The sequence below is a fragment of the Perca fluviatilis genome, chromosome 19 (genome assembly GCF_010015445.1).
Source record: "Perca fluviatilis chromosome 19, GENO_Pfluv_1.0, whole genome shotgun sequence".
In the NCBI taxonomy this organism is placed as follows: Eukaryota; Metazoa; Chordata; class Actinopteri; order Perciformes; family Percidae; genus Perca; species Perca fluviatilis.
This window is the reverse complement of record NC_053130.1, coordinates 15,648,219-15,663,673: the sequence shown is the minus strand read 5'-3', so window position 1 is coordinate 15,663,673 and position 15,455 is coordinate 15,648,219. Positions and strand designations below refer to the sequence as shown.

Here is a 15,455-nt window from a genome sequence, read left to right as displayed (position 1 = left end):
ATAATAGCCTGCTTTTATTATCGGAATTATTTAAAATATTACAGTCAACATGTGTTTAAACACAGAACTAAATTACAACCAGCAGGTTGTAAACACACTATTTTCAGACTACATATTCACACAACGCACAACAATTCAGAAAAGATAGTTGAAAGGTACACACAGACCACCCTGGCATGTGGCTCAGGTAGCTGGTAGGTTGGTTATTCATTCATGGATGATTGACTCTTGCTGTCCATTTGGTTGCCCTTTAGGTCACAAACCTGACCCACACAAAAACAATGTTTTCATACTACGTCCTATACATACATACCCATCTAAAAAAGGAAACGGTAAAACACAATCTGCTTGTTTACATACAGTGTTTTGTTTACATACAATGGGAGTTGTGGAAATTTCCTGATTTCATATTCATAAAATTCTGAAATAGCAAATGTTAGCATTTGGAGTGTGCTACTGTTTTATGCCACAACACCCATATGCATACAGATACTGACTTTCTAATGCAGGAGAGAAATGGAGAACAGAGCAAAAGTTGTCAGGAGGCGGTGCAGCAATGCACTCTGGTCTGTCATAACATCCCTGTGCAAGCCCATCATTCCTCTCAGTTGTCATCAGCATAAAGGCTCTCAGATGGTCCTGAGACACGGTGCTTAGCAAACTGAGACCTGATGTCTTTTGCCACTCTGTCCAGAATAAAATTTTGGACTTTTACCTCATACTCACAGAAATGGTCTGATGGACTCTCATCCAATGCCAATTCACCTGCTATAGCTTTCTTCTTTTTCACACTGTTTTCTGGCAGGCCACCCTGGACCTTGGCCTCACAGTAGTGTGGCTCTGAAGCTTCTCATGTGCCCACAATACCAAGTGGTCTGCTGCCTTCTGAACATATTTGAAGTCCCTGGCATACTTCTTTAGGCTTTCTTGAGTCCCCTTAACCAGCTGTTGAACTGAACGTCTTTGGCCCACCATCACGTTTCCCCTATTGAAGATAGTCGCCCATGGCGTTGACCTTTACTTCTCTTTACTTTCTCTCAGGTGCTCATCCGCTTCTGTGATTGTATGAACACTGCAATGTCATTCAACACAGAACGAAGTGTTGCAGGTTGCGTGACAAACTGTGTAGAGTCTGCCAACACCAGATTAAGGATGTGTCCATAACATCAGTTCAATCAGACAACTCACGTTTTAATTGTTTATTATAACAGCAGAACATAAGCCCTTTCTTATAGGTACATGCTTAATATGTGTTTAACATATATTTTAAAATATGTTATCTTTATTAATGTTTATATATTTATAATAAAAAAAAGTATTTCCGGTTCAGTGGAGATCAGGCTCATATGTTAGCAGTAGCGATAGGCTAGCAGCTTTTTGATATGCTTTCAGAATCAACAGGAAGAAAGAAAACAACAAAGATGTGTTTTATACAAGTAAGCAAGTAAGCCTCAATTACCAGCTGCAACTGCAAGACCCTCCGTTGTGGAGACAAAAGGAGGATCCGCACCCAAAGATTTGGTGGTATGGTGAGTGATTTAAGCCTCAATGTTACATTAGCAGGAGGGCAACAGCGGGTTGCAACTTTGAAAGATGCTAAGTATGATTCCTCTACAACGACACAAAATACAGTCTGTGTAATCTTTCCATTTAAACCGGTTCTGCTGTTATGGTATGTCACTCACATTTTATTGTGAAATTGGTTTGAAATCCTTTTCTGTCTTGTACCGTGTCGTGAACTGTGGCAGGAGGAAATGTTAAGTGGCATTTAAGGTCTTCTCTAACCTGCAGCCAGTTAAAGAGTTGATTTGGAAGTGATTCACAAACAATGTGTATTTTTTCTGTGATTTGGATAGTAAGAAGGGCTCCCACAAGCATATTTATACACTCCTGTGTCCTACAGAAGCAAGTAAACCCAGCTGGAAATTCAGTAACTTCCTTCAACACAAATGCATTCACCTTAAGATAGAGAATGCAATGCAGGGGGGGGGGGGAGTAAACACCAGTTAGAATGGTTAGTAATGACCGTATGGCCGAGAGAATGGTTGAATACTGGGAGTTTGGCCGACAGCTCCTCCAACAGAACTGACATTTAGCCAAAACAGACTGCCTGTGTTCAGATTTAAACCCCATATAGGGTATATGTTTGTATGCATTCTGTTTCAGTGCTGCTTATTCCCCTAAACATTTTCACCAATAAACTACATCATATATGTCCAACCTCAAGCAGAGACCATAGATTATAGGTCTTGTGCATATTCTCCATGGCTGAGGAGAGAACCTCAAGATCAAACTGCCATCTTTTTTTCCATCTATATTCATTGGTTACGAGTGGCAGTAAATCCGAGGCCCGGTTGAGATTAGAGGCTGTCCAGAGTTGGAAATGAAAGCCTAGTGTTTATCCTGCTGGTCAGGCCTCCTGGGCTTCAGTGACAGACACTAGCAAGGCTGAGCAAGTAGCCTATAATATTTAGAGGGTAATAAAAAATAATAGGAGCATGCAAAGGCAGTTCTCTCATCTATTATGAGCTGAGGGTGGATATGTTAAAGTTCTGTGCCAATTGTAGATGACAGAAGGAGTTGTCTGCTGGTTCACTAGTGTCTCTTGTTATCCGTTATTATGTTTAAACTGCGCTGACTATATCTGCCAGCACGCTGCACTCAATGTGAGAGGACACAAAAAGCCATCCGCCATTACTGACAGATGATTGTTAGAGGAAATACAAAACCCAGCAGTGATAGCTTTCCAACACAATAAGGAATTGATCCTAAAAAGTCATCAGTGCTGCTGCCTGTGCCTTTTCATCTGCTGTTCAGGATGGTTAACCACAGAGATATGGTGGTGGCAGCTTTACAGCTCTGTTTATACATAGACCCCCAACCAGCAAGAAGACAAAAAAAGATTACATTAAATTCACAGTCTTGCCAATCATTCTCATTGATTCAAGGAATAGCATTTTTAAGGAATACTGCAATGCATTATCAACACACTCAACCTGATGAATGGCTGATTACAATTTTTTATTGAATTTCTAAAATAGAGCACTTTTTTTCACAGCAGAAAATGGTTTCTTATGAGCAAAGATATTCCTGAACATCTCATACATTGATGACCTGCACCAAACAGTACTTTTTTTTTATCTGAGTCCAGCAGAGAGGAGAGCACTTGCGACACAAAGAAACCCTTAGATGACATCCTGTTCACAAGTGATTGTGATTCACTGCCTGGCTCGAAAAATTATTATGAGCTTTAAAATTCTGTATGTACATTTTAATATCTGCATTAGGCAACTTGAGAACTAAAGACATTTAAATTGAAGGAAAATCTAACCACAGGTACTCATACACTGTGTCATCAATCATTTTAGATATTCAGCCTCTTAATGGAACATTAAGAAAAAGAAGAAAGAAGGTATACTTTTTAAATCCCGCAATTCACAGTAAAGACACATTGAGCATGGCACAACGCAACGTTCGCCCCCATTCATTTTCAATGGAACACAAGAAAATCGCTTCGTTGTGGGATTCCAGAAGATGCAGTAACTTTTCAACTGCGAAATTTGCCTGACAGCTAAACTGACAAACTTAAAGCAATGCAGTGGTGGGCCAGTCATTTTAGTCACTGTCTGCAGTGGATACATGTCTGTGAAGGGGATTATACTTTCTGTAATCCCTCTATCCTATGTCCCTGGCTGCCAAGATCACAGATACAAACAAAAACGAAATTTGCTACTTAGCACAACATCATTGAAATTGTTGGAGAAAGCATTGACATGCCCCCAGTGACAAAACCACTAGGTCTTTACCGTCACAATGGAATGCCCCTGAGTGCACATCTTAGAGGTCAGCACATCTAGGGTCAAAATTCAATTTGGTTGAACTTTGAAAACCAGTAACCATCCAGGAGAGCACATCTACTTTCTCCATTAAAAATAATGACCATGCCCCCCAAAATGTTGCCCATCAAACGTGAAACGCGAGTAGCTTTGTGGGTGGATCTCGGGCGCTATTGCTATTATACCGGCAGGATAAATGAGTCTCGCACCCGACGCAAATCTAAAATGGGTTGGTCTGAAGTAGCTAGGTGTGGTTTGGGCGTAACGTGCAATAAACCAATCAGAGCGTCATCTCACATTCCCTTTAAGAGCAGGCGCGCTTGTTCCATAGCGGATTGCTATTATGATGGCGGATTTGCCTGGCGCACGCCAGCGGGAGTTGTCCGGGATGTAATAAATGCCCGTCTTGGCCGGGTGGCGATGTTGCTGCGGCCTCTCAGGCGCATCTCCTCAAGTCTGGAGAGGAATGCTGCAGCCATGGAGTGTGGGCCTCCAAACGCACCACCTGCCCCTTCCTCCTCCCCCCACTCCATCTCCATCCACCCGCTCCACCAGGAGCACAACACGCATTGCCACTCCCGGACCCTCAAGTGTCCAATCCCGCTGTAGTTCAACATCACGTCTCCTTAAGTCCTCTAATATTTCCTCATTTATGTCATCCACACATCCATGATTCATGGAAATGTTGTGTAAAACACAACAAGCCACAAAGAATGCTTCGACTTTTTGAGGACTGTACTGTAAAGTGCCTCCTGACCTATCCAAACACCTACATTTTCAGTAATATTTTATGGTTTGCAAAAATGGGAACTGCTGCATCCGTGTAGATGAGAGAAGCAAAGTGTATGCGTGTTGTGCACATGCTACATAATGGCCAAACATGTGCCCCTAAAATAGCATCTGAATAACGCGCCACTGACTTTAGACTAGCGCCACTGACTTTAGACTAGGTTTTTCCTGGTCTGTGGCGGAATTGTTTTCTGAAACTGCAAAATAGCACCAGGGAATGTTTGCGCCTGAATACGCCTTCTCTTTTTGCTGAACCGCCTCCGGGAGCGCAAATTCATTCCCTTATTTACCGACGTGCATCTGTGGAGGGAAAAGTCCGCTGTGCGTCGGGTGCAAAATAGGAATGACACATGCGTCGGTGTACAAAGGCAATTGCGCTGGGTGCAAGATAGGGCCCAAAAAGTGAAAATATGTTGCGTGATGTTTCTCCTGCCCCGAAGTGGCCAAAACAATCACTTATTGCAGGTTTAATGTAACTAGTGCAGTGCCCGTTTGGAACGGGCGATTGCTTGGCCTGTGGTATTGCTGCTTGTAGAATTCATCAAAACCAAATTGTTCCCCAAAATGACTTACGGAAGGACCAAACCACTTAATATGCAACTCCACTGTATAGCCTACTACTGACTTACAGTGTAGGCTACTTCCACATCAGAGGAAGACGTTGTACTACTGTGTTTACCTGACAGAGAACGCTGCAGATTCAGAATGTAATCAAAAAATATCAGACAGTAATCAGACATTAGCGTATTAGCGACGGTGTTGTCGTGTGTCGTTAACGAATTTAACATTTCAGCAGAGGTGTTCATTTTCATACAGGTTTAGTGGCTTGACGGTTAAAGCGTAACTCTCGCCAAAATGCATCCTAGGGTATTTTTGTGAATGTACGTGAGTCAAACTTTAGTTTAAAAACATATTTAGGACCGAATCGCCACTTTTAAGATTGACCGTATTCTCGTTTTTGGGTCAAATGGCCTTTTGAATGGGAGTGCTGGGGGCACTTTTATGCTAGTCTCAAAATAGCTATTTTCGAAATACTAAGAAGGCTCGACACAACATGAAACTATGCTCGAAGTATCACCAGGGGCTCTACACATGAACAAAAGCATTGACAACATTCTTTGTGTACACAGATTTACTAAAAAGAACGTTTTTGAGCAACTCACCGCAGCTGTTGTTGTTGTTTCCGGCCGCAGCCATTTTATCAGTAAAAAACAATTGACTTCCGAATGCAACGTAACAGGGAGGAGAGTAAAGACGGAAAGCTCCTAAAGCTTCGTTCCATATAAATGCACGGAATATGGTTCTTTTGTTAAAAATATTGACCTTGTGATTTAAGGCCTATGAATTTGTTGTTAATTAGTGATATATGGAGCTTCGTTTTGACTGCTGAAGTGGTAGACCGGAAACAACAACAGCTGCGGTTGGTTCCTCAAAACCTTTCTTTTTAGTAAATCTGTGTACACAAAGGATTTGTTGTCAATGCTTTCGTTCATGTGTAGAGCCCCTGGTGATACTCAAAAATAGTTTCATGTTGTATCGAGGCTTCGTATATTTGAAAATAGCTATTTTGAGAAAGTATGAAAGTGCTAGTACTATATTCAAAAGTGGCGAATTTGATCAAATACTGCTAATTTAAATTAAAAATTTTTTCTCCTTGTTTTTAAAAAAAACTTTTTGTTTTTTTTGGGGGTTGTTTTAACAGGAGAAGTAAAAGGATTTGATTCACGGAGTTATTTTTGGCGACTTAATTAACCCGACCCAGGGTGAGTCTGATGAAAACTGTATCAACTGTAAAATGATGTATCTGCCTGGTTCCTCTGAATTTTCTCTGAGGATTTCGCGCCATGTAAGTTTGAATAATTCCTAAGATTAGGCGCTACATTATGTTCTGTCCAAACTCACAGCAATTATACTAATACAATAGCAGGAAAAGAGTCCCTCCGCTGTTCTAAAGCGTTCTGCATGGTGTTTGTATTGGTTACCCATCGCCAAAGATATATATACAGATACGTCCGCTTTCTAAGATAAATAATGCCTATAAGGTGTGGATCCACTCTTTCTGCACTTATTTGTGGTTGTGCCTTGCATGTGTGGGATTCTGATACATCCTTAAATTCGAGAATTGTTGTTTGTTTATTCAAAGTCAAAGACAGTCTAAAGTAGTACAACGTTTTTTTGTGGTGTGGGTGTATGTGGGGTGCCACATTTTATCTGCTCTGCTGCTCTCTGTCTCTGGACATCAGTGAGTCCAAGCGGCTAGAGCGGCAAAAGTTTTTTTTTTAATATCTTTTTTGCTTTAATCCATACGTCAATTGCATTTGGCACTGCACTTACTCGTGCCCGTAGCAAGACACCTGTCAAGTTTGAAATCCATCGGACTAACGGTTCAAGAGATATGTGCTTAACGCACACACACACACAGAAGAAGACGTTCCTGCAATTTATAGATAGATGTAATGTTTTTTTAAAGTAACTGTTTAAAACTGTTTTGTTTTCTAAGCTCAGTTTTAACATATATACAGTACAATTAAAAGAGAGAATTAATCACCTATAAGAGGCGAAGATATGAGTTTGTTTGTTTGTGAATGTCCTATTATGTTTGAAATCCTCTTTCCTCATCCGTCACTCTTGTGAGAAATGGCAAATGTTAACGTAGCTTTTAATGTAAAGAACATAGACACTGTGGACGTCCATTTAACTTGTGAACTTCTGCCCCTGTGAACACCCGTGCGCAATCTCCTGAAACACTCCTCGGATTTCTCACTTGAGGCAGAAGCGAAACATATGCACCCACCCCCCCATCCTAATTTCTTCCAAGCTCCTTTCTTCCGAGCTGAGCGGACTGGCAGCAGAGAGAATCGCTGTGCGTGGAGGCTGATAGAGGGACCTTGTCTCTGCACTGGTGGGATTGTGCAATAATATAATAATAACACAGCACTTCGGCTCGTTTCTTGCCTGACACAGCGCGGGCAATTAGATACTTTTTAATTATTCAGCTGAGATAAGTCGTGGGACAACGTTTGCTGGTAAGTGTCTTTTAAAACGATTCGTTTTAATCCACTGGGTTTTATCCCTGGTAAGTTATTAGAGATTCATATTTATTTTAACAAAGAAAGAGAAAGCGTCTCTCTCGTCTACATTTTAGTGTTTTTTTTACCCTATTTAAATTCAAAGACTGTGATCCCCCTCCAGGATGTGATGATCTCGAACAGCTTAATACTCTATATTGAGACCCCCTGCAGCTTAATAGAGCCATCTTTTGTTTTATAAACTTCTTCAGAGCCCTTTACCAAATTTTTTTTACATTTTCCTTCTAGTTCTGTAGTTTTTTAATTTATTTTGCATGCATTGCTTTAAAAATAGACCATTACTGATATCCTTAAGCAATAACTTATTTCATGTATTTTAATGAAGCAGAAGATCCCATTAAATCACCAAGCTATTTGAAAACATCATCATAATCATTGTCTCTCTTAAATTAAACTATTGTGCTACTGTATCAATATGAATCTGGTAAAATGTTTTTTTTTCTTCTTCTAATTGGTTTTATATTACACTTTTGCTTTACCTCATATGCTTGCAGGGGGATTTAAGTGACCACTTTTGCAGAAAATCAAATGCCACGCCATCCCATTAAGCTTAGTCGGCTTAGTTGGCTTGCTGTAAAGTCACACCGTCCTAATAAATTACATTAAGGCCTTTGCAAGATATAATTACCTCACCAACTAACAGTTTTCATTAGATTAATTGTAATTTGTTTTGATCATATTGATGCCATGAATTCTGACCCTGCATGAGTAATGCTGAGATGGGAACTTTCTTTTTCAGGTGAAGATGTGCTGTTTCCAAAGAAGATTAATCCTGTTCAAATTCACACAAACAACGCAATAATTAAACTGCTTTCAAGGCACTATGTACCAAAAAGCATAATATTTTTTCACCTAATTTGTTGGATCAAATTGTTCTCAAATAAAAAGTATTGTCTTTGCAAAGACATGGGGGACTCCAACATTAGCCATATGGTAACAGCTTATACAGAGATACAGGAGAGTCTTCCAGCAGGCAAGTTGGATCATTACATGGACAGCTATGATTTGGACTATGGCATCCCTCCTGATGAGATCCCAGACACAACGCAGGGCCAGGCTTTCTTTGTGGCCACCATTGTTATTGGTGTGGTGCTTGTCTGCATCATGCTTGTCTGTGGGTTTGGAAACTTGATATTCATTGCCACGCTGACACGCTACAAAAAGCTCCGCAACCTCACCAACCTGCTAATTGCCAATCTGGCCATCTCAGATTTCATTGTGGCAGTGGTGTGCTGCCCGTTCCTGGTAGACTACTATGTGGTGAAACAGCTTTCCTGGGATCATGGATTAGTGTTGTGTGCCTCTGTCAACTATCTCCGTACAGTGTCCCTCTACGTGTCCACAAATGCATTGCTTGCTATTGCGGTTGACAGGTGAGTGTGTTATTTCTTTCATATTTCAGTGTGGGTGTATGTGTTCAATTTAATAAGCCACTGCTTCTTTCAAAAACATTTCAGCATTGTCTACAGAGATGTGAATCAACAAAGCTTTCATGTTTTTTATCTGGCAATATAATCTCCTCTGCTGAAAGACGACATTGAATTACATTCCAGTCATTAATTGCCTGTGAGAGATATAGGGACACTTATGTTGTTGTTTTTTTCCTGATTTTTCTTGGCTGATTTTTAGATTTATCCAAGCAACAAATATAATCATTCTTGCTCTTTTGAACAAAAATGGCTGTATTGTAAAATAAATTTTAAACATGTTAACTTTATTGGAAACTGGCACTGTACTGCAACAATTGAGATTTGCCTTGATACAATTTATAAAAAAAATAAGATTTGTGTTTCTGCAATCTATCACTAGTGCTTCAAAGGCTGTGTACAACATACATTGATTAATGCTTGATTAATCTGTAAGTCTAAAAACAGTTCCCTTGCTACTCTGTTCAGCATGCAACAGGTAGATATCATCTTATGATAAATCTGTATAGCCTATCTGCTACATTATCTATTTAGTCCCCTTCTAGCACAGGCTGAAATATACTTAAAACATGCGTCAACAACCGACAGGTTGAGCAGGAAATCATACTGTTACATACCAATAAATCCTGTATTCAGCAGTACTCAATAAGACATAAAAGACCTCATGACTTAAGGACAAAATAGGAGGTTTTCAGATTCCCAAACAACATATACATTATAACCTCCAATAGGCTTTTTATAACAGAAGACATGTGGACATGTAAGCGTAGAAAAAGCACAGCCAGGTGTATAGGAATAGAACAGAGCCATCATTAATGTTATTAGTAACACCTGTGCGTTTCCTACTGTACACTGACAGTCTGCTGTGAAAAAAAGTCCAAGGCTATATTCACATAAACTGAAAAGGCCCCTGGGAGTAACAAAACTCGATAACCAATGCTTAAGACCGTGATTGCTTTGGGTGAAGGACAGATCATTAGAACTATATTGGTGACTATGTTAACCACATAATGACAAAATATAGCATTTCCTCTCTCTAATTGATTGAACTGAGTGGTTCATTGCCTGCACCTGTGTCTTGGATACTTAAATCCCTACATTCAAGGTTATGTAAGAATTGATTAACGTTTTAGTGACTCAAATGGTTACTATTGATTTTTGCCTTCCTTGTGGCATACTTGAGTTACTTTTGCACAATGCAATAAAGCTATGGCTGTTTATCTACTGTTCTTCTCTGTTTTGTTGGTAAAAAGTTCAGTTTTCTAAACTTCACAAATGGAAACACTGACTTAACTAACGTGAAGGCTGGATAATGAGTGTTTAGTGTGCCAAAGTAAAGGTATTAGTCAATAATCCACCTGTGACCTTATTTGTGTTAACAACAGTTTACTGAGCCGGCCTGTTATGCAGAATCCACAGGACTTCTGCTCAGCTAATGGGTCATCATTTACTTCTTTGTGGGTGGTATAATACAATAATTTGATTAAATTGCTAATTTAGACAGATTAATTAAATTGAACAACTAACTGACACATTTTAACAGCATTTAATCGTCCACTGTCAATACATTACTAGTATATATTAATGAGAATCTAATTAAGAGTATGCTGTGTAATGTTGTTGCTGATCAACTTAAGTGACGTGTCTGTGAACAAGTGGTGGAGTAACACGATCAGTAAACAGAGAAACATTGGACAGTGAGAACTGAAAATAGTTTTTACATTTAAGTGCAGGTAAACAAATCAGATACAGTGTGTAAATATAACAGTTTTACACATAATTATATACACATTTCCCAAAATGTTGCCTCATGTGTTAAAAGACTTTGTAAATTTTGTTTTTGACTGTATGAAATTCCTAAGATATGAAGTGTATATCCACATTGAAAATGTTGACCCATTCATATTAAAATTGGGTATTTTTTTCTTTACTATATAAACATGCAGGGATTGAAAATACAGGAAAATATACAGTATATAAACATATACATATTTATATAGTCAACATTTCTAACAGATATGAATAACTCCAATTTTTAGTCAGTTCATGCATTTGCCAAGACTTCAATAGCAAAATATACTTTTTAACTCCATAAAAGACCTACTGACCTATTACCAATATGAAAAATTCAGTTTGCTGAATAATGGAGCACTGTGTGTTAAACTTTAATCTTCCATGAGTGACTGAGAGCCTTTTGAATCTCTGGATTTCTCACAGCATTTAAACTACTAAAAAAGGGCAGTTTGATTGCATTGTATTACGTGCTTATTTTCCGCCTCTTCACTGCAACAATATGTCTGTGTTCTTCCAGGTACATGGCTATAGTCCATCCTCTGAGGCCACGTATGAAGTTCCAAACCGCCTACTGCCTTATTACAGGAGTCTGGATTGTTCCCATTCTGATATCAATTCCCTCTGCCTACTTTGCCTCTGAGACCATGTACCCTCATGGCAGCACCACCCCAACCACTCACAAAGTCTTCTGTGCCCAGATATGGCCTGTGGACCAGCAGGCCTATTACCGGTCCTACTTCCTGTTTGTTTTTGCTGTGGAGTTTGTTGGGCCCGTTATTGTCATGGCAATGTGTTACACCCAAATTTCCCGCGAGCTCTGGTTCAAGAATGTCCCAGGCTTTCAGACGGAGCAGATTAGGAAGAGGTTGCGTTGTCGGCGCAAGACAGTGATGGTCCTGATCGCGATTTTGACAGTGTACATAATGTGCTGGGCGCCGTACTATGGCTTCACCATCCTACGAGATTTCCACCCAACGCTCATCTCCCGCCAGAAGAACTCCTTGGTGGCCTTCTACATCATTGAGTGCATTGCCATGAGCAACAGCATGATTAATACCTTATGTTTTGTCAGCGTTAAGAACAACACAGTTAAGTACTTAAGGAAGATGGTACTGCTGCGCTGGAGGTCAACATATGCACCCAGCAAGACTGTGGATGAGATGGATATTAGGGACTCCTCCATGCCTGGAACAGAGGAGATTGAATGCATTCACTTGAGGTGAAGAGAAGAAGTCTTTAATATAACAGTCATTTAGATTTAGGCTGTTGATATACAGAAACTACGTTGTTGAGATGAACATTTCTGTCATGTTTAAATCACATTTTGAAAAGATATTGAGCATAATGAAGCACAAGGAAAGCTCAAACCCTAACAGTACATTGATAAATGGGGCAATATATCTCTAACATTGTTAGTCAGCAGCAGTACATATGGAATGTAATTGTTGTGCACACTGTGACGATTCACTGTGTTATTGTGAAGTGTTGTATCATGTGAAGATGATATATTACATCTAAGACTTGTAAATTCAGCTGCTTCTGCCCTCAATGATCTATTATGTTGACTACAGGTTCATCTTTGTATCGCCTCTACCTGTTTCGTTTTAAATCATTTTAGTAAGGTCAATTAACTCTAGATACTAAAGAAATACTTTCATTGACCATTGCTTTTCTATTTTAAATTTTGACTTTTCTGTTTTTCTTTTTTGTAAATATTCAGGATTAGTGGAGATGTCATTTTGTGGAATGTAAAGAATTGAGAAGTTTCATTTAAAGGAGTGATAAACCAACAAAGACATCTTGAATATTTGTCCTTGAAAAATAATCAATACATTGCATGCTTTCTTTGTAGATGAATGGACTTCATGTGTGCTTATTATAATAAAGAATGAAACACTGAAGAAAAGTTCCTTTTATTTATTGAGCTGTACTGTTATTTGCTTATTTCGTAAACTTCGTTATGTATAGACATGCACATAGAAATAATGAGAGGCTAAAGAACAGTCCATTCATTGGCTTTTCTCAATCATGTTGCACATACTGTTTTTGTACCATTTTTTGTTTTTAATAATTAATAGAATCAGGAGTGGTGGGATGTATCTGTTAGTCATGTTTGCAAACATTGGATACTGGAACACAAGTACAGACTCAGTAAGACTCATGTACACATGTGCTGTTCCTGCACCTTTGGGACATACCTGGGTCCTTAAATAAATAGTGTATATGAATGTTTATATCTTTCCTGTGGATACATTAGAAATGCACAGTGGATGATAAGAAGTTTTGAAAGGTTTCACCTTTTTAAACACCAAGAGAAAGCCTCAGGTTTTGGTGTAATTTTCACAGAATCAACATGCAAATGTTTCTTTATAGGTTTACTCTGTGCACTGAACCTTTACTCTTTTTAATTTGAAATCCTGAAACCCATTGTTGAACACGTTAACAACCTACCAGCTCATGAATGTTACATTTCAGTATGCATCTGCTGCTGAATTATACTAGCAAATTCATGCCAGCTTACTTTTGTTATAGGACACTGGGAATATCTTATGATTCACTGCCAAAATGCAATGAAAGTCCCAAATAGGTTGTATGTCAATGTCTTAAAGTATCACAAGGAATTATTTAGAATAACTTGTCACATCTGAAAACATGACCATGTTTTACCTTCTGAATATATTCTAGAGTCAATTGGATTCCTACATTTAAAGGAAGGGTTGGTGATGTTAAAAAGCTAGCAAGATTTGAAAGTCTAACCCCTCCCCCTGCCCTCAGGGCTCCAACCCAGACACAGACATGCAGGAGCAGCGCTGCTTTGCTGCTTCAGAGCAGATCAGAGAAAGGACCGCATTTTTACTTTATGTCTCATTCACCAGTAAGCAAACACCTAATATTATCATACCGAATGTTTAGAACAAATGTCACAAATTAGACATTTACAGTAGGTCCTTCAAATCCCCAGTTGTTGAACACAGGATCAAATATCGACAGCCAAGCAGCAGCTAGCACAGCTAATACAGTACACAGGCCCCAAGTATGATAAGGCTATGGTATATGAGGGTTCCCTTGGCCCAAAATTTGACAGTAAAAATTTAATGCAATATGTTGATTGGTAAAATAGGATGAAAGCCCTTCTCAGGGCTCTAAGATATACAGAAGAGAAAAAAATGATTTTCTATTTACTGTTATAGAGGGACAACAAAGAGACACTGCTGAGAAAATATTTGACTTTATTCGGTTTATATGGAGGCCAGACCACAGCTGTGGATGTCAGAGTGACATTTTTTAATCTTAAACAAGGTGTGGGACACACACTAGGAGAATAGCCTCTGGTAAAGAGAGGCCTTCCAGAAATGGGGGGTTAATAACGGTTCAGCTCAACTGCAACACACACTAAAGGGCCAGATGATACTCCACCTGCAGGCTGGGGGAAGGAGCTCCAGAGGCAGGTGAGTAGAAACCCTAACTTGACATTTTCCAGGTTCCAGGGATGGAGACTGAGAGAGGAAGTGGCAGAAATTTCGGGGGCCCTGCACAACCAGGTCAGACCAATGTTGACCTGCCTCGTAGGTCAACAAGAGAGAATTTAAACCAGATTGTTACAGATAGTGAGATGGTTGTCGGGACGACAATCCTTCAAGGTGGGAGGAGTGTCACAAAGTGTGGCCAGGCAGCTAGTGTTTTTGCATATGCTTATTGTAAATAATCTTGAGTGTGGAGGTTTTCTTTGGGTTGTTGTGTTTTCTTTGCTTGCCGGCCACAGACACTGAGGACACTTCCAACCACACCTTAAGCGCATCTCCTAATCAGGGGAGAGAGGTAAGATGGGAGCTACTAATATGTGTTCTGCTGTATGCTCTTCCACATCTGAATCTGAACACACAGTTCAGTCACACAGTGACACATAGTATGACCAAATTATAGATAGATTGTAGAAGAAATATGAAGAATGCATCCGCAAGGAGCAACTTCAGAAAGGACCTAAAGTCTCATGACCTTCTCTCCACCATGGAGACCTGGAAAGAGGACAGACTACACAGACTCACAAGAGACAAAGCTCAAGTCCCCACCATTCACACAAGTAGGAGAAAGAAACAAACAGAGAGAAGAGAAAAAAAAAAAAAAAAAAAAAAAAAAAAAAAAAAAAAAAAAAGAGAGAGAGAGAGAGAGAGAGAGAGAGAAGGACAACATGCAAACAAGGCAGAGAGAGAGAGAGAGAGACAATAGGAGAGGCTGAAGGACCAGATCCAAAATATCTGGAATGAAGCACCAACAGCCAGGGGGGAGAGAGAGAGGTCCCAGGATGGACAATGGTCCAGCACAGAGAAGCCTGAGTGAAAAGAAAGAACAAGGAGGAGAAACTGGGGGGAGAGAGAGAGATATGCACCCAGCTGTGCTTGTGGGACACAAACAAACAAGGTTAGGGAGATATATATAATCCGCATGTACATTATATACCACATGTCTGCAAAAATTGATTTGTGTTTTTGTACTCCCCTATACAAGCTGTGAACATTGGA

The 15,455-nt window shown here is 39.6% G+C and overlaps 1 protein-coding gene across 1 annotated transcript; it reads left to right on the top strand.

Annotated features, from left to right (window-relative positions):
- The first annotated feature begins 7,447 nt into the window (after positions 1–7,447).
- On the top strand, positions 7,448–12,836 carry prokr1b (prokineticin receptor 1b). The gene is made up of 3 exons (XM_039783237.1): positions 7,448–7,651; positions 8,454–9,087; positions 11,453–12,836. Exons 2-3 carry the CDS (start codon positions 8,621–8,623, stop codon positions 12,156–12,158), a joined length of 1,173 nt encoding a protein of 390 aa, XP_039639171.1. The 5' UTR covers positions 7,448–7,651; positions 8,454–8,620; the 3' UTR covers positions 12,159–12,836.
- The last annotated feature ends 2,619 nt before the right edge of the window (positions 12,837–15,455 follow it).